Source organism: Sus scrofa, chromosome 15 (genome assembly GCF_054392235.1).
Source record: "Sus scrofa isolate SSC_HxYL_T2T_F1_AM1 chromosome 15, Sscrofa_HxYL_maternal_Yorkshire_Landrace_v2.0, whole genome shotgun sequence".
In the NCBI taxonomy this organism is placed as follows: domain Eukaryota; kingdom Metazoa; phylum Chordata; class Mammalia; order Artiodactyla; family Suidae; genus Sus; species Sus scrofa.
Genome location: NC_139397.1, coordinates 134,726,515 through 134,744,180, shown reverse-complemented (window position 1 = coordinate 134,744,180; position 17,666 = coordinate 134,726,515). Strand labels below are relative to the sequence as shown.

Below are 17,666 nucleotides of genomic sequence, written 5' to 3'. Positions count from 1 at the left end.
AGAGAAGTTATCCACATCCCAGGATTTCTGACCCTAAATCACCTGCTTTCCTGGTTGAAGAAACTTCAGGCAGGCAATGCCATGGTTCCCAGGGCCAGAGAATCTAAGTTCCGTCCATCTCTACATTTGGACATTTGAAGTTTTTATACTTGAAAAGCACATTTGGCTTAAAAACATGAAATTGTCAACAATGTTCATCATGATTTATGTCTAATAATGAGAAAATGGGAAACAACTTAAATGTCCTTAAAAGTAGGAAACCGATTTTATAAATGGGCATAACTATGTGATAGAATACTTTGAGGCGTTAAAACTATGCTTCTGAAGAATACTTAGTGACAAGAAAAATGTTCATGATAAAATGTGAAATAAAAGATAAGCAACAAAGATTGTGCAATAGGACCCCACTCCAGAAAAACAAGTGATACACAGAGCTATATAAGCAAAGAAACACTAAATGCAAGCGCTTGCCGCTGGCATTCAGGAGGAGTGGAACAAAATCAACTATACTTTAAGAAAATGCATTTTTGTGTTTTGAATTTCCAACAAGGATCATATGCTGCCTTAAAATGCGAAACCTCTAAAGTTCTTGCGGGGAGGAGCACGACCCGGGAGGACGCAGACGGGACCCGGGGCGGACCCCAGCGCCCCCTGGCGGCACCCCGAGGCCACGCCCCAGGGGCCGGCGCGTCGGGGCGGGGCGCGGAGACCCAGCCCAGCCCAGGCCTGCGCGGGTGGTGCCGGACTCGCGACGCCGGGAGGTCGGGGACGCACAGTCGAGAGCGGTAGGCAAGCCAGGGGGCTCGGGACCGGCGGGAATGGGGCACCGCGGGCCGGCGGGGAGCGGGCCGGGGCTGAGGCGGCCCTGGGACGGGGCCCCAAACTTTCTCGGAGTGCGTGGAGGGCGGGAGTGGGGCTCTGTCGCCCTCACCTTTGGCGTTTCGATTTCCCTGTGCGTCCCGGGCGGGCGAGTGACGCCTGCTTAGCTTGGGGAGCCGAGCTGCGGGTTGTGCGCACAGGTGATCGTGGCCGGGGTCTGAGGGTGTCCTGTCCCCCGCTTCTTGGCGCGTGTCTATCGCAGGGCGTGGCCACCGCGCCAGCCCCAGGGTGGCCAGCTGTGCGCGGGATAAAGGCTCTCTGGGCCCTGGGCTGGTGAGAGGGGGAGGGGAGGCCGCCCAGGGCCCCTGCCCCGGCCTCTGCTTGGCTCTGCCCGCCCCCGGTGCCAGCTGTGGTGTCCACTGGTGACCGAGTATTTGAGTGCGTGGGGAACCGGGTGGAAGTGAAAGCCGTGAGCAGCCCACATCCTTGGCGTGAGGAAGACGCCACCTCTGTCAGGACGACTTTGCCTCAGCCGGCCCACTTCTAACCTCCGCCCCCAAGCTGGGTTCACAAAGTACTATCTTCCTCGTGGCCTCTTTGGGTTGGAGCAAAACAAACAGGAAAAGAGAGGGGAAAACGGTGGAGCCAGGGGACAGTGGCAGGAAAAGTAGAGGAGGGCTGCTGGGAAGCTGGGCCCCAATCTTGTGGGTTCTGCACCAGCTTCTGTTCTCTGGGGCACCATCCCCTCTCCGGCCAGGGTGGCCTCTGTGTGGTATCCAAGGATTGGAGTTCCTCCTGAGAAACCTGGACATGGGATGGGGAGGGATGGGTAGCCTGGGAACCAGGGTCAGAGCCAGATGTCATGGAAGGTCCCTGGGGTGTCCAGTTCTCGGGGCTCTGAAATATTCATCTCACTGGTGAGCTTTGGTTTCAGTGCTGGCGCCTTTGGCTTGGCCAGTGGTGGCAGGAGAGCCAGGCCCTTCCTTGAGGCTAATATGTCTGAGGCAAGGGGGCAGCCATACTTCCTCCTCACCTGCCTGCTCTCTTGGTCTCTCCAACCATGAGGACCCAGAGACCCGGTTTATAACTTAGAAAGAAGTAGTGGGACCACACAGGGTCAAGGGCCCTGACTTCCTGCCTTCTTGTGCTATGACCTCAGGGCCTCACCTGTAAAAACAGCACGTCAGAGAGGTAATGACAGGGGTGCACCTTAAGTCTGGAGAGAACCTCATATCCTGAGCTGGGTAATAGCCACCTTAGCTCAGCCTCTGCCCATGGAAGAGCGCTTCCATCCCCCAAACTTGTCATCTCTTCAGACCGAGCAGAAGCCCCAGGGAAGGGACACACGCTGTGTGTTTTCAGAGGGGGCTGCCCAGGAAGGGCCAGAGTGTGGAAGCTCATACAGCTCCCTGAGAGGAAGGCCTCTGCTAACCCTGATGCGGCCTTTCTGGAGTATTCTGTTGGGAACCCTATAGAGAGGATGGCCTTGACCACATCTTCCAACACGAAGATTCTGGGGTTCTAGGCCAAAACCTGGGTCTTATTTTGAAGTAGGAATGATACCCAGAAGTCCACAGTGCTGGGTACCTCAAGGGTACTCAGTGCATTGGTCAGGGAGGAAGAGAATGAGTCCTTATTCTTGTAGATAATGATTGGTATTCTTCCCTCTTACATAAAGGTGATGTCAGGGGATGGCAGCCTCCTGGTTCTATGCTGCTTGGAGATGTCCCCCAGCCCTTGGCAGTGAGTCCCACGTTGGAGGTTATCACAGCAGCTGTCTGGGGGTGGGATGGGGAGAACCCCTGAAGAGAGAGTGGCTGGGTGTGAGGGGCTGGGTATTAGGGCAGGGGTTTTACCCTATGAAGAGTTGGGTCGTGAATCATTGCAGGTCTACCTGTAAAACAAAGGTGGCCTGGTCAGCCACCCACAGGATGGTAGTTAGGTGTGTCCTGATGCAGATGTTTCAGGCTTAAGGAAGTTTGAGGGAATAAAGCTGAACAGGTTTGCTCCCTGCAGAACTTCTCAGAGCCTTCCCCTGCCATTGTGCCTTGTACATTTCCAAAAGGCGCTATGGATTGTATTTCAGACTTATCTGTTTCTGAGCTCATCCATTGCCATCTCCCGGGGCAGTGTTCTTTACCGCAGTCCGGGAAATGCCTGGCTGAATGATTCGAGCTTCCCACTCTGTTTCTAGTATCGAGTCTCCCTTCCTCTCCCTGAATGAGGGCTGATTTGAGGGAAAAGGAGGCCATGGGAGGTCATTTGCCTGGATTCCCACAACTAGTTAGTGGCAGCATTAGAACCTGAACCTCAATCTCTTGACTTCCTCCCGCTTAGTCTTTCTTGTCTGCCGTGTGCCGCTGTTTCTCTGGAGGCTCGGGGGGATGAGCGAGACCCAGGGCAATAGGGGGGCAGTGTGGGACAATAGGGGGGCAGTGTAGAAGGAGAGGAAGTCATGACCAGTCCCACACCCAGATCCTGCCCTGTGCCTGTGCCTCTGTAGCCATCCATCCTCCAGACCAGTGTCACATCAGTGGTGACTTTGGCAGAGATTCTTTTTTTTGTTTTTTTGTTTTTGTCTTTTTGTCTTTTAGGGCCGCACCCGCGGCACATGGAGGTTCCCAGACTAGGGGTGGAATCGGAGCTATGGAGGTTCCCAGGCTAGGGGTCGAATCAGAGCTGTAGCCACCGGCCTACACTACAGCCACAGCAATGCCAGATCCGAGCCATGCCTGCGACCTGCGCCACAGCTCACAAGCAACACCGGATCCTTAACCTACTGAGCAAGGCCAGGGATTGAACCTGCAACCTCATGGTTCCTAGTCAGATTCGTTTCCGCTGCACCACCATGGGAACTCCCCCTTGCAGAGATTCTTTAGGAAGCAAGTCATTCTGCCCTGAAGCCTTCTGCCCTGGTCTGTTAGGCTGTTCATTCAGAAGCAGAGACAGAGCTGGCATGAGCTTTGATCTTTTGATCTTTCTTCTAACCTAGGGCTCTGGCAAGGACTGAGGAATTGGTATCAACGAGAAAAGGTCTTTACTACCTTAGCCTGCCCCAGGTGTTGGCCTAGTCACACTGGCGACTGGTGGGTTCTGGGGCTCCTGTTCCAGGCAGGTGTGAAAGCAGAGGGCACTTTAAAGTCAGATGTCAGATTGGGGTTCAAGCCTGTCTCTGCCGTTCACCTGCTGTGGGACCTCGGATCGAGCTGTCTCTGAATTTTACTTTTCTCATCTGTAGAGTGGGCATAAGGGTATGCGTCTCATAGGGCCCTCGTGGGGAGCAGATGTCCTTGGTACCTGGTAGTAAGGACACAGTCCTGGCGAGTCTAAGCAGTTCTCTTCCTTCCCTGCCCAGCTCAGGGAAAGGTTTGTCTCGCTTCCCCACTGTGGACTGTTAATTATCTGTCTGCCTCTCCTTCTGCTCATCTTCAAGTTCAACTGAAAAGGCAGAAGATGACATGCAAAGGAGGTGGATGGGGCCGTGTTCCTGAAGCTGTGCCCAGCCCTGCTTAATGCCTTCTGCTTTCCTTATCTGCACTCCCCGCTGCTCTGACCACTGGCTTGGTGGGGGTGTCCTAGATCACCTTTGCAATGACACAGTAATGTCCCCCAAGGGTGAAGGACGGGCTCTGGGTGCCTGGGTCTTCCCATACCCTCAAGGGCAGCTTCGTCTTTCCAGGATACTGGAGCCATTGTCTGAGTTTCCGACTGGAGAGAGGCCGCCCTGGTTAGAGAGCAGGGCCGGGAGGGAGGTCCTGGGTGGGCAGCCTTATCTGTTTCAGACAGATGGGCGCAGGGAACCAGGGGGAAGGGGGCTTGATCTGGCTCCACGTCAGTGGTGTGTGTGCTGGCGTCTGTTACCCCGAGTTCTCAGATAGTGGGCAGAGCTGAGAATGAAAGTTCCAAACCCATGACCAAGAGGGCCTGTCGTAGGCTGGGCAGGAACTTTCATGGTTCTGGGGTTTCCTGGTGTGTCAACTGACCAGATGATTTCTAAAGTCCATTCCAGCTCTGATGTTTCAGTTTTTAGATCCTCTCAGCGTCATCTGGTTAAACCCAGAGGCCAGGCGGACAGGATGAGTTGATTCTGGGCCCCTGGGTCTGTGTGCGTCAGGCCTGGTGGCATGCCCAGACACTCCTGGGTGGATCCTTTTACTCCTCTGCCCTCCTGGCTCCGTGCTGGGTTAGGAGGGCGAAGTGTTTTCTTGGAGGGGAGGGGAGAGCTGGGGGAGTTGGGGGAGGTAAAGGAAGAGGACAGGAAGGAGCCTGTCACAGGAAACATGGTCGTGGTGGGCCAGGGCCCGCACTGCTGTGCCTGCTGGGTGGGGTCTCCTGAGATGCGCACTCTGAGCTATTCTTTCCATTCTGGCTCTCAGCACCCCAGTTCCTGGCAGGGAGGAGGGCAGGCTGCCTGGACCAGTCAGCTGCTCCCTTCTGCCCCTCCCTCCAACACACACACACACACAAACACACACACACACACACCCTCTTGCTGTAACCCCAGTAGCACCAGCCTCCCCCTGCAGATTCCAAAGCCTTAACCCTTTAGATGCCCCGCAGGGAGCCTGAACTTGAGCCCCTGCTGGCCAGGAGCATGCTGGCCACACTGAGGTGGTGCCAGGGGAAGGAGCTGGCTTCCCCTAGGCCGCCTCTGAAAACCTTGACAGCCAACAAGTATTATGTTTGAGCCCACCCACTTCTGCTGCCTGGGCCTGGGGTGGGGGTGTAGGAGAAAGGAGAGGTTCTGGCTCTTTCCTGATGGGCTGTGAGAATGGGGTCAGGAAAATGGGGAGCAGGCTTAGATCTATAACCTGGCAAGGAGGGGGCTTGATAACAGGCATCGCGAAGAAGAGTGTGGCCTGCAGTGGAGCAGCCTTGCTTCCTGTGGCTGGAGCGGTAGAAGCTGGATGCCTCCTGTGTTTTAGGAAGATTCAGGCTTCCAGAGGGGAACCCTAAAGTTCCTGAACCTGTTTAGTCCCTAGGGACTGCGAGCCCCTCCAGCAGCTCCCAGAGGAACCCAGCTGACCTGATTCCTGCTTTCTAGTCCGTGTCACTCGTCCCCACTCTGTCTCTGTACCTTCTCCCTTTGGACTCCACATCCCCTGCACCTCCCACCTGGAGTCATGGTCATGAAAGTAAACGCTGCCCACTACTCCATTTCCTCCTACCTTGTCAGATGCCAGCCCCAAACCTCACAGCTAGCTGAAGCCTCCATAACGCGGAAGTGGCCGGGGCTCCTGTAGGTTGGGCCGCAGCCAGGGAACAGGCTCAGAAGCTGCCCGTGCTGGCAGGCCTGGGCCCGAGGCTCCTGTCCATCTGGCCCTCCTTGGAGGCGAGTGTGACTGAGCTCAGCCCCTCCCCCTGATCGCCCTAAACACTCTCTCCTGCTCCTGCACACAGCTCTACACGAGAGAGCTAGGATGTAGTCCCAGCCCCGCTTTGTGGCCAAGGACAGGTCACTTACCCTGCTAGTACTGTGGCTGGCCGGCTGGTGAAGCGGGGGTGGGCTTGCCTTAGATGAGCAAGGTTTCTTTTAGCTCTGACCACCCTCTTCTGGTAGTTGCACAGGGTTTGGGACTCAGGGGGGTGATGGGAGGGGCTGAATGACTCAGTGTCCACTTGCTGTATGAGGCTTCCTTTGTCATTAGAGGGTCTGGGGTGGGAAGCTCTGGGGAGGGATGAGAAGTGGGCTTAGAGAGGGTGCCCAAGTGAGGGTGACAGAAGAGGGCTTAGTGCTCTGGAATCAGTCAGGGAGCACTCTTGATGTCATCACACCCTTGTGATGGTGACTTTATTTAAGCCTCTAATTCTTTATTTGTAAATAGGATACCAAATAGCCACCCTATGGGCAATAGACGGGATTTAATGAAACAATAACCAGAGATAGGGGTCAGCTGCCCCTTTAAGTGCTCTATGTGTGTTTTCTCATTTGATTTTGACAACAGCTACGTGGAGGGTACTGGTGTAGTGTTAAACCCATTTTCCAGGTGGAGAAACTGAGGCAGAGTGAGGTGAAGTGGTCACTGCCAGTCTCTGATGAGCATGGCCTGGTGGCTGACTCCCCAGGGAACTGGACCGTGAGCTGCCATGTGCCCTGCTGTCTCCTGGTGAATTCCTCTGAAAGCAGAAGTGTCACAGGGAGGGGAGAGGGAGAGCAGAGGGCATCTTTGTGAGTCAGCTGCCACCGCATCAGGCGGAAGCCCAGAGTCCTGGTGGCCTCTCCAAGGCTGGCCTTGTGCTCCCTGATTCACCCTTCAGTTTGGGGAGGGACCTGTTTGCCCGGCTTGGCTTCAGTGAAGGGGTGGGGAGCTGGCTGGCCGGACAAAGGGCAGGCCCTGCATCACTGGGCTCCTCAGATATGCCCCAGGACCGCAGTCTGTTAGAGCCGGAAGTGAGCTCAGAGGTCATCTGGTCCACTCAGCTCAGTTCACAGAGGTGCCCCCTGAGGGGCCAGCAGGACTCTAGTTGGGGTCTCTGACCACAAAGCAGTTTCTGCCAGTGTCTTGTGGGCCGTGTTTAGCCTGAGATGACAGTAATGATGACAGATCACCGTACTCCAGAGGTGGCCTGTGTGAAGGGTCCCACAGACAGGATGCTGTTGTCCTGGTGGAGCTGGAGGGGCCAGGGAGGGGGGTGAAGGGAGAAGGACCCTCTTGCTTCAGGGGAGGAGAGCCCTGTGCGGGTTTCTCTGCTTTTTTTTTTTTTTTTTTTTTGGTCTTTTTATGGCCACACCCACAGCATATGGAGGTTCCCAGGCTAGGGGTCAAATTGGAGCTGTAGCCGCCGGCCTAGACCACAGCCACAGCACTTAGGATCCTTTACCCACTGAGCAAGGCCAGGACTGAACCCGCATCCTCATGGATCCTAGCTGGGTTTGCTACCTCTGAGCCACGGCACAACTCCTTCTCTTTTTAAAAAAAAGTCTATTAAGGTTCACGTATTATAACTGTTTATGAATATTGTCTTACCCTGACATAAACCCCAAATATTTTCAAAAACAGTTACTCTCTCTGTCTGTTAAACTGACACTTTTCAGTGTTGGGCTCCCCGTTTCCTCCAAGTGCTCCAGCCCAGCACGCAGGGCCTTCACCAGGCCGCTTCCCGTGCCTGGTTACCTGTGTCCCACCCTCACTGTCTGGAAGGTCTTATTTCTGACCTGACGCGTTCTTGCCGTGCTGGCCCATTCCCTCTGGGAAGATGGAGAAAAACTTTCCTCAAAGTAACTCATGGAGAGCCTGGGCCTGCCATTTGCTTCCTCCTCCCGCCCCCTGCCCCCCTTCCCTCTCCGTGGCATCCCCGGTGAGAGGGAAGAGTTGAGACAACCCTCTCTGTGCTCCCTGAACCGTGCAGAGGGCCCTACAACGAGGAGCTGGTGCCCCCTCCCTTCTGGCAGAGCCTCTGGGGATGTTTGCTGACCTTGGCCCGGGGCTGCCTCCTCCCTGTGGAGTCCTGAAGGTCAGGAGATGCTCACAGGGGTGGTGGGGGCTCTGTGAAGGGGTTCACACTCTGTCAAGGACACAGGGGCCCTTCCAGGGACTCCCTCCTTAGCTCTTCCCAAGCCCCCATCTCTGTCTGCTCAGAGGGGAACACCAGGCCCCGAGGAGGTTGATTTGGCATAAGAGGCAGAAAGAACAGGGCATAACATAGAGGACACAAGCCCAGGTCCCTGAAGGCCTCTGTTTGGCTTTGCCATTAACTTGCTAGTTCTGTGATTGTGGCGAGTCACTTCCCTGTTCTGGCCGGAATTCCCTCAGCAGGACCATCACTGGGGGTCGTACAATCTACAAGTCCCTTTGGGCTCTATTTCTGGGCTTCCCACCTCCTCATTCCTCCATCCTCCCCTCGCTGGGGGGTCCCTCTCCTGCCTCAGAGAAGGTACGGAGTGGATCCAGTGGCCTGACCTCTCAGCGCTGTCTCCCCAAGCCACCAGCCCTGGGGCAGAGAGGCAGGAATCACCAGGGATGCTGGCACTCGAAACGTGTGTCTCCCCCTCCTGGGAAGCTTCAGGGCCCTGCGTGTGCTATCCCCGGCCTGGCAAGGCCATGAAGAGAGTGGTGGCAGCCACAGGCTGCCACGTGCCTACTGTGCCTTGGCTGTTAGTTGAAAGAACCAGAAAGTCCTGTCCCGGACCTGCTGTTGGCTGCAGCCTCCCAGCCTCCAGGGACCAGCTACATGCATCCACTCGCCCAGGCCTCTTAGGCGGCCCCTGACTCAGCTTGCTACCGTCTCCAGCCCCATGGCCCCCTCCTCCAGGCCTGGCTGCTCCGGGCCTGGGGCTAGCTTGTTGTCTTCCATTCTGGGCCTTGGCTCCTTCCCAGCTCTGCCTTGCAGGCCTAGAGCTCCTGCCAGCTGCTGTGGGGGCTGGGCTGACCCCTTGAATGGGTCCCAGCTGGCCCTGTGGCTCACTGCTGGCTTGGCCTGGTCACCAGAAGGCTTCCTGAAATGGGCACAGGGGGTTCCCAGGCACCTGCTCTCACACCACTGATGCCCAGTGACTGCTCTGGGCTCCTGCTCTGCCAGGAAGCTACACAGTAGGGAGGGCTGTGGACAGAAAGCTGGAAGCAGGTGGAGGGGCGGGGTGGCGCCTTGGGGATGGGGACAATGGCCCGTGAAGGGTGAGCCTCTCCTCTTCACAGAGGCAGGCTGGACTGGGGCTGAGGGAGCCGGGCCTAGGCACTCACAACTGCTCTTGTCTTTATTCCAGGTCCAGCAACTGGGTCTCCTCTCAGCCCTCGAGTGGCCATGTCCCAACCCAGTGCCCCGCCTCCATATGAGGACCGCAACCCTCTGTACCCTGGCCCTCCGCCCCCAGGGGGCTATGGGCAGCCTACTGTCCTGCCTGGCGGGTACCCTGCCTACCCACAGCCTGGCTATGGTCACCCTGCTGGCTACCCACAGCCTATGCCCCCCATCCACCCGCCCATGAGCTATGGTAAGTCCCTGAAGGGCAGTTGGGGCTGGGGGAGGAGGGGACACGTGTATCATGTGAGGCCACTTCCTTTGCTCCTTTTTCAACTTCCTCGATCGCTTTTTCGTCTTCTCTTTAGCTCCTTCCTTCTGTTTCCCCATCTTTGTTACCTCCCTGCTTTTTGCTGTTCTTAGCCCCCTTGACCACCTGCCAGCCCTTTTATTCAGCAAGGAGACAGCGTCTGTACAATATACACCAGAACTTACATCGGATGAGAAAGTGGCTGGGAGATAACTTTAGAGCCATGACTCAAGAAGCCATTTCCGTTTCCCAGCTAGGCACTTGCCACCTCACCCACACTTTGCTCTTCCTCAGCAACCGCCTTTGGAACCCGAAGCCCTCTTGCCCTTTCCTTTTTTAGGGCCACACCCGCAGCATATGGAGGTTCTCAGGCTAGGGGTCCAGCTAGAGCTACAGCTGCCTGCCTACACCACAGCCATAGCAACGCGGGATCTGAGCGGCATCTGCAACCTACACCACAGCTCAGGGCAATGCTCAATCCTTAACCCACTGAGCGAGGCCAGGGATCGAACCCGCAACCTCAAGGTTCCTAGTCAGATTTGTTTCCGCTGTGCAACGACGGGGACTCCCCCCGCCCCCCGCTTCTTCATTTTTAATATTCTTGGTGCCGACCAAGCCTCATCCTTTAAGGAAACGTCTGATTTTTGGAAATATCCAAAAGTCATTTGGATGTTTGAACATAGTGGCAGGTCAGTTTGGTCAGAAATGAGGTGAGATTAGAATGCGCTGAGACTTGTGCTGTGGTTCACATGTGGATTTTGAGAGCAGTTCCCAAGGAGGCATTCAAGGAATGCTTTGAGCCCCTGCAGCATCTCTGGAATCCGGGAGCATGGCCAGCTCTCGTCTGGCCATACGTGTTCTGGTGCGAGTACTGGCACATCAGCCACGTTTACGGTCATGCCTCGTCCTGAGCACTTAGCCCCTGCGTCCTCACCCTCACGTGTGCCTGGTGTCAGTCACGGCCTGCACACTTTGTTCCCCACGCTGCACACAGGAGTGCAGTGTTTCTGCCTTCCTTTTCCTCCTTCCATCCCTGAGTCCCTGCTCTGACCCTGCCAGCTCCTGTCCTGTGCCTGCCTGGCTTCCTCACGAGATGGTGACCTCTTGGCAGCAGGGACCGTGGGTATCCCCTCCCTCGGTCAATGCTTGCTGCTGGAGTACTTACACCTAAGCCCCCGGGCCAGTTCTGGTCCCTCGGGGGGCATCGTGGGGACTTGGCTGGGCCAAGGAGCTCTTGGGTTATCACACGTCTTTTGGCTGGGGTACCTGAGACTTGGGGAGAGTGTCGTGGAGGCGTGGGGATCGAGGCCACATGTCCCGGGGCCCCACTTGGTCATACGTGATCTGTCCCTAGGCCCAGGCCATGGCTATGGTGGGGAGGAGAGAGCGGTGAGTGACAACTTCGGGTCTGGAGAGTGGAGTGACAGGAAAGTCCGACACGCCTTCATCCGAAAGGTGAGATATGGGCTGGGAGGCGGGTGGACCTGGGCCCCTGGAGCTGTGGGCTTGGGAGGCACCCACTCCCACACACATGTGCTGCTAGGTCCTCTCTAGCCCTGCACCTCCTCGAAGGGGGTCCTGGCCTTCTCTCGCCTTGACCTTGTTTTGAGGGGCACATACAGTCTGGGCAGGCTCTGCTGAAGTGTTTTGCCCTCGGCAAACTTCTTTCTCCTGCTAGACCATAGTGGCTTGAAGCCAGAACTCATGGCACTTGCTCGCAGCCCCTTGCCCCCCATCTCTGAGCTCAGCCCCTGCTCAGAGTAGACAGATACCTGACCAGTGTCACGCTGAACTGCTGCAGGTACCTGGCAGTGTGGCGAGGCGAAGGCAGCGAGTGGTCAGTGGAGGGCAGGTGTAGGGCAGGGCAGGGGAGGTGCCAGGGAGCAGCAGGGGCTGGGAGTCAGCCCTCAGGCTGGGGGCAGTGTCTGAGCCAGACTCCTCCCTGCAGGTGGCCTCTGCCGGGCTGCAGCCGGGGGGCTCTTGAGTGCGAGCCAAGTAAGAGGAGATCCTTCACAGTTGAGGAACCTCCTTGCTGCCTCTGAGAGGTGGGGGAGGGGGAGATGGTGAGGCCCTCAGGCTCCCTGGTCTGGGGGCCGGCTGCCTCCTGGGAGAGGCGGGAGTGGAGGGTGGTACCCTGAGCTGGCCCCGCCACTTGTGTTCCAGGTTTACGCCATCATCTCGGTCCAGCTGCTCATCACGGTGGCCATCATCGCTATCTTCACCTTCGTGTGAGTCTCTAGGCCTCTCGGCCCGCCCTTCCCAGCTCTGAGTCACCTGCTTGGAGCCTGGCTTGGGGTGGGCCCTCGACCCCGAGGGACTGGAAGAAGAGTTTGGAGGGGGGCGATTGGAGAAAATGGGGCAGGGCCTCTGCAGGGAGGTAGACGAGCCGTGCTGTGACCCCTCTCTTGTCCTCCCCTGCTCCACAGGAAGCCGGTCAGCAATTTCGTGAGGGCAAACCTGGCTGTCTACTACGCATCCTAGTGAGTCTGTGCTCCCCTCTGCTCGGGGACAAGGGGAGGAGGGGCGACACTTGGCCAGGGGTCAAAATCCTTTTGGAGAGGGACCCTCCCGGTTGCCAGCCGTGCCGGGCAGTATGGGCATGTGCCACCAAGTATAGGGTCACAGGGCTCCTGAGAGCGGAGCGGTGCCCCGGGGGGGGGGGGGTGGTGGAACTGGTGGTGACATGCATACTGCAGAATGGTCCCATGTTTTGGCAGCCTCTCTGCTTGGGGCCTCCTGTGACCTCCTGCTTGGCCAGACCCCCTCTTACAGAGCACCTTGGTGCCCATGGCTGGGGTGGGCTTGTCCTACTGGGCAGGCAGCCTCCCCTCAGACTTCTAGATAGTTCCCTGCGCCTCCCAGCTGCCAGTCTGGCGAGTGCTGCCAGGCCGGAGTGGGTCTAGAGACTATGGCCCTGTCTCTTTCTCCCCAGTGCTGTCTTCCTGGCCACCTACCTGACCCTCATCTGCTGCCAGGGACCCAGGTGAGTCCCAGAGACTGAGACTATGACAAGGGATGCCGGAGGTGGGAGTGGGGCTGGTGATGGCAGTGGCTACTGCTGAGCTGCGTACAAACCACCTGGTGTGGGAGGATCTGTTTAGCTACCTCGTTCTTATTCTGACAGCACCCCGGCAAGCACGTAGCATCTTAACCACTTAACACATAGGGAGAGAGCCCTAGGCTCAGGGAGGCCGGGGAACCTTCTCTCATGCAGGTGGTCAGTCTCAGAGCTGCAGACGAATCCAGGTCTTTGGGGCTCCACAGCTCAGGCCTGTCCTACTGTCCCTGTTGCACAGAACCCCTGAGTAGGTACCCGGGGCTGTGCCAGCCTCCCCACCTGCAGGTCAAGGCCTAGTTCTCAAGGCGCACAAGCCACGGACTTCCTTCTGCTAAAGGAGCCTCTGAGACGTGGCCAGCCCCATGCCACTTAATCATGGTTTCTTTCCCTTCAGACGCCGCTTCCCATGGAACATCATCCTGCTGACCCTCTTTGTGAGTCTGAAAGGGCCGGGGGAGGGGGCGGAGATGGTCAGGGAGGGCAGGACCCGGGGAAGGGACGGGACACCACGGTGGCAGATGGCCCTGGCTCTCTCCTTGGCCTTACCCTGGCCCCGCCCTCGGTCTCCTTGTGGTGGCCGCTTTCCACCTCGGTCACGCGTACCCCAGCCCTGGCCGGCCACCCTGGCCGTGCCTCCAGGGCCCCACCTCTCTTCTGCAGTGTCTCACTCTTGTCTCTGTCCTTCCCTCAGACTCTGGCCATGGGCTTCATGACCGGCACCATCTCCAGGTACGTTCCAGGACAGAGCACTACACACGGGGGTGTTTTATAGGGGAGTGGGGCATCCCTGGGCTGGCGGCCACCTGCATGGGTGGCGCTGGGCCGGATCCTTGGAGAAGGGGTTTTGAAGTCATGCGTCCGTGGCTTATACCCCCGACCTCCCCTCACCGCTCGCTCCCTCCCGCAGCGTGTATGACACCAAGGCCGTCATCCTCGCGATGATCATCACTGCCGTGGTGTCCATTTCAGTCACCATCTTCTGCTTCCAGACCAAGGTGGGGGCATGGAGGGCCCTCCCCTGGCTGCCCCGTCCCCCTTCTGGACCGGGCACTTGAGCGGGCCCGGGAGGGCCCAGGCCCCTATGCCAGGGACTTCCTGAGACCCCAATCCCCTTCCCCTCGCATCTGCACCCACAAAGCTGCTTCCTGTGTCCGTCCCTAGAATGTCACGGTCACTCCCAGGAGGCAGCCCTGGGACGCCCTGGAGGAGGAGGCAGGGGCCCTCTGACTCGGCTGCTGGTCGTGGCCTGTCTGACACTCTTTTCCGGGCAGGTGGACTTCACCTCCTGCACAGGTCTCTTCTGTGTCCTGGGAATTGTGATGATGGTGACTGGGATTGTCACTGCCATTGTGCTGTCCTTCAAATATGTGAGTGTCCCGGGAGAGCTGGGGTCAGGGAACCCAGTGCTCAGGGCAGATTTTCCATATCTTGTGTGGTGTGGCGGGCCCCACAGGCCTTGGGCAGGCTCTGGCTTCCAGAACCTCTGGGCTGGCTAGCAAAGGCACCCCCTTTGGGTTAGGGTAGAGACAGCCGGCCCCGGGAGCCATAGCAGCTGAGGCCCTGGACACCATGGTGGGCTTCCTATGGGAAGTGGTGGGTTAGGGCTGCCGGACAGCTGAGACCAGGTTCTGGGAGGCAGGGTGGCAGAAGAATCCAGAAGACCGGGAAGATGTGCCTGGCTGGAAGGGACCTTAGGCATCGCTGTATCTGACCCCTCTTTTATTGCAGTCAGTGGGGGTGGGGGTGGGGGTGGGGAGAGTGTCAGGCCTCCAGGCTGAGGAGAGATTCATGGTGGGGAGGGGAGGATGGGCTGAAAGGGGAAGGATGTGAACGGGAGGGCTGCCTGCCCACTTGACCTTGGGCTGCCCTGGGGGTGCTCCCTGCCTCTGCTGTTTCATCAGGGTGGTTGGGGGGCTTCCCTCCCAGCCCTCTTTAGTTTATCCCTCCCGGGCTGGGCTGCAGGAAGGTGGTCAGAACTAGGGGAGATGATGGGCTCCTCAAGCAGCGCATGCCTGGGTCTGCCCCTCCCAGCCACCTTTCTTCCAGAAGCACAGTGGACTCCTTCATACCTTGACTAACTTTTGGAGATGGGATTGGCCAAAAGATGCTCCGATTGGTTTTATGTGGCCACTGGACGATAGCCTGTTTTTTCTGCCGAATATGTTACCCTTCTTAATTTCTTCCCCTATCAGAAGGCAGAAGCACTCCTTTCATGTAGCTAGCTCTCTGGATCTTCCCACTTGGCCAGAATCCCGGAGGGGTGGTGGTGGGGGCAGATGGTCCTGAGGTTCTGCCTTGGTCCAAGCGCTGCCCAGATTTCCAATGTCAGCCCTGTTCCTTCTCCCCAGATTTACTGGCTGCACATGGTCTATGCTGCCCTGGGTGCCATTTGCTTCACTTTGGTGAGTAACCCCTCCTCCCGGAGGAAGGGGCGGACCTGGGGATGGTGAATGGGGGCTACTTGGGAGGCCGGGGTGGGGCCCAGCTGCCCTGCCCTTCTCCTGCTGTCTGGAGCGTCCACTGATTTTTCCGGGCACTCCCGCCATCTCTGGTCCACGCCACCAGCTTTGAGAACACTCAGCAGGCCATATTACGGTGTGTCTGTCCCCTTTTCTAGAAGGTGACCTGCTTGAGGGCAGAGACCGTGCCTTATCCTGTTCATTAATGTGTTCCCTAAGCACACCTCATGGCCCGGAGGCTCCCAGGACAGGTCTGCTGACCCCCGAGCCCCTGGGTCCTCACATGTGGCTCCCCTGTCCCTGCAGTTCCTGGCTTACGACACGCAGCTGGTCCTGGGGAACCGGAAGCACACCATCAGCCCCGAGGACTACATCACCGGCGCCCTGCAGATCTACACCGACATCGTCTACATCTTCACCTTTGTGCTGCAGCTCCTGGGGAGCCGGAATTAAGGAGCGCCTCCTGTTGTGCCCTCTGCCCCGGGCCTTCCCTGCCACAGAGAGCTGGACCTGGGGCTGGGGCTGGCCCTCAGACTTCTTTCCTTCCTCTCAAGTAATAGCCCATTTCCCTTTCTCTCCAGGGATGGGTCGCCTCTCTGGCTATGGATGCATAGGTACCTGGTGGGGTTGTAGGAACTGGGGACTCACCCCTGCTCTTGGTGGACTCACAGGGACTGGGCCAAAGGTGTGCCTTCTTCCTCTGCCCACCAAATCCTTAACAGCTGGGGTTCGAGTGGGGAGGGATGAAAAGAGCTAAAATGGAATATGAGAGGCAGAAGTGACTTTGTGGTGACGAGGTTTCCCCTCCCACTTCTGCCACCGGCTGGAGCTGTTTCCTCCCTCAAACCCTAACAAAGCCAGACAGTGCTGTCCCCAGCCCCCTGGACTCACAGCCAGCCACTACCCTGTACTCCTTTGGTAGCCCTTGGCACCTTCCCGCTCAGGAAGGTAGACGGGGTTTGTGCCTATGGGTCTCCCCTGCTTCACCCCTTCTCTCAATAGCATATATATATATGTGTATATATATACTGATTTTCTGGGCTAGGGTCGGGGAGGGAGAGGAGAGTGAGCCAAGTCAGGTGCGGAGGTCAATACGAGATTAGCATCTGCCCGGGGCGTCCCTCTGGCTTGTGGTGGTGGAGAGCAGGCCCGCCTGCAGCCATCTGGTCCCCATTCTCCAAAGGTGCCTGGGGCCCCCCTGGTGCTTCTGGCTGCTCAGAGCAGAAAGTGAGGGACAAAGGTCAGGTGGTGTGTAGGGTCACTGCTTCCTGACAGCGTGGCCAGGAAGTAACCAGGGTGAAGAGAGACTGGGGTCCCCTACCCTGTCTGAGAGCCATGGAAACCTATGGTGGCACCCATGGTTCTTGCGTTCTGCGAACTCGGGGAGGGCCCTGAGAGGAACGAGATGCCCCTCGCTTGCGGAATGTAAGACTTCGGCCCCATCTCTCCAGCCAACTACCGTTTTCTTCTTGACACCAAGTGCCTCAAGCTGGAATGGGGGAGGGGGGACAAGGGCCACTCTGTGGGGGTGGGGGTGGAAACCAGATCAGCCCAAGGGTATAGTTAGGACTTCTTTATTAAGTAGTTGGTCCTACCTATATCCCACAAAAGGACATAACTAGAAATGTAATAAAGTTTTATGTTTAGAAGGTAAAACCCTGTTGGGCTCTGGTTTTCTTCCCTTTAAGGTGTCAGCTCTGGCAGAATCAGTCTGGCCCTGCCCAAAGCAACCACATCCTACCTTTGCTTTCTGGCTGGTATCTTCTACCTTTTCTACAATCACCAAATACACTTGGCCCCAGTGCTTCCTGGGGATGGGTGGCTCAATACCAGGTCGAGCAGGGACTGCTCAGAGCCATAGTGCATGACCTTTCCGCATCATGGACCCTTTGCAGATGCGCGGGGGAGCTATGACCTCTCTTCCTCACAGAGCTGTATGTGTATACACACAACTTTGCATGTGGGGGCGGGGATGGACCACAAGGTTCAGGTTTAAAACTCCTGCCTTAGCAATCCCTGTCCCATCCCTCTTATAAACAAGGAAACTGAGGCCCAGAGTGGTTGAGTCATTTGGACTCAGCCAAAAGGAGTCAGTGCTTTTTTTACCTCCACACCCTGAACACCCTCTTTGATTCTCTTTAAACAGTAAAGAGAAGGTTGAGCGGGACCCCGCCCTCCTGGCCAGCAGCTGGAGGGCTTGGTCCCCAGGGCCTGAGCCTAGGCTTGTTGTGCTTAAGTCTCTGCGGTTTCCCCAGCCAGTCAGCTGGGAACACTGAGGCTTCTGTGAGAGGGAGCACACGTGAGTAACCAACCCCACCCTCTGCCCCTCCCATCCCAAGGG

At 57.4% G+C, this 17,666-nt stretch overlaps 2 protein-coding genes across 4 annotated transcripts in view; one reads left to right on the top strand and one right to left on the bottom strand.

Annotated features, from left to right (window-relative positions):
• PNKD (PNKD metallo-beta-lactamase domain containing) overlaps nt 1-17,666 on the bottom strand; it is a 160,917-nt gene that overhangs the window by 140,777 nt on the left and 2,474 nt on the right. The window lies entirely within an intron of this gene.
• Nucleotides 743-16,981, top strand: TMBIM1 (transmembrane BAX inhibitor motif containing 1). Its single transcript, XM_021076202.2, has 12 exons — nt 743-785; nt 9,524-9,751; nt 11,163-11,263; nt 11,972-12,036; nt 12,235-12,288; nt 12,741-12,791; nt 13,261-13,300; nt 13,558-13,595; nt 13,774-13,861; nt 14,138-14,233; nt 15,215-15,268; nt 15,632-16,981. The coding sequence occupies exons 2-12, from the start codon at nt 9,562-9,564 to the stop codon at nt 15,776-15,778; spliced, it is 924 nt and encodes a 307-aa protein (XP_020931861.1). The 5' UTR covers nt 743-785; nt 9,524-9,561; the 3' UTR covers nt 15,779-16,981.

Excerpts from the sequence above, each read along its gene's own strand:
- TMBIM1 (XM_021076202.2), top strand. The coding sequence starts at position 9,562 with ATGTCCCAACCCAGTGCCCCGCCTCCATATGAGGACCGCAACCCTCTG. Across the intron at positions 12,792-13,260 it reads ATCTGCTGCCAGGGACCCAG|ACGCCGCTTCCCATGGAACA; the intron begins GTGAGTCCCAGA and ends CTTTCCCTTCAG. Across the intron at positions 14,234-15,214 it reads TTGTGCTGTCCTTCAAATAT|ATTTACTGGCTGCACATGGT; the intron begins GTGAGTGTCCCG and ends CCTTCTCCCCAG.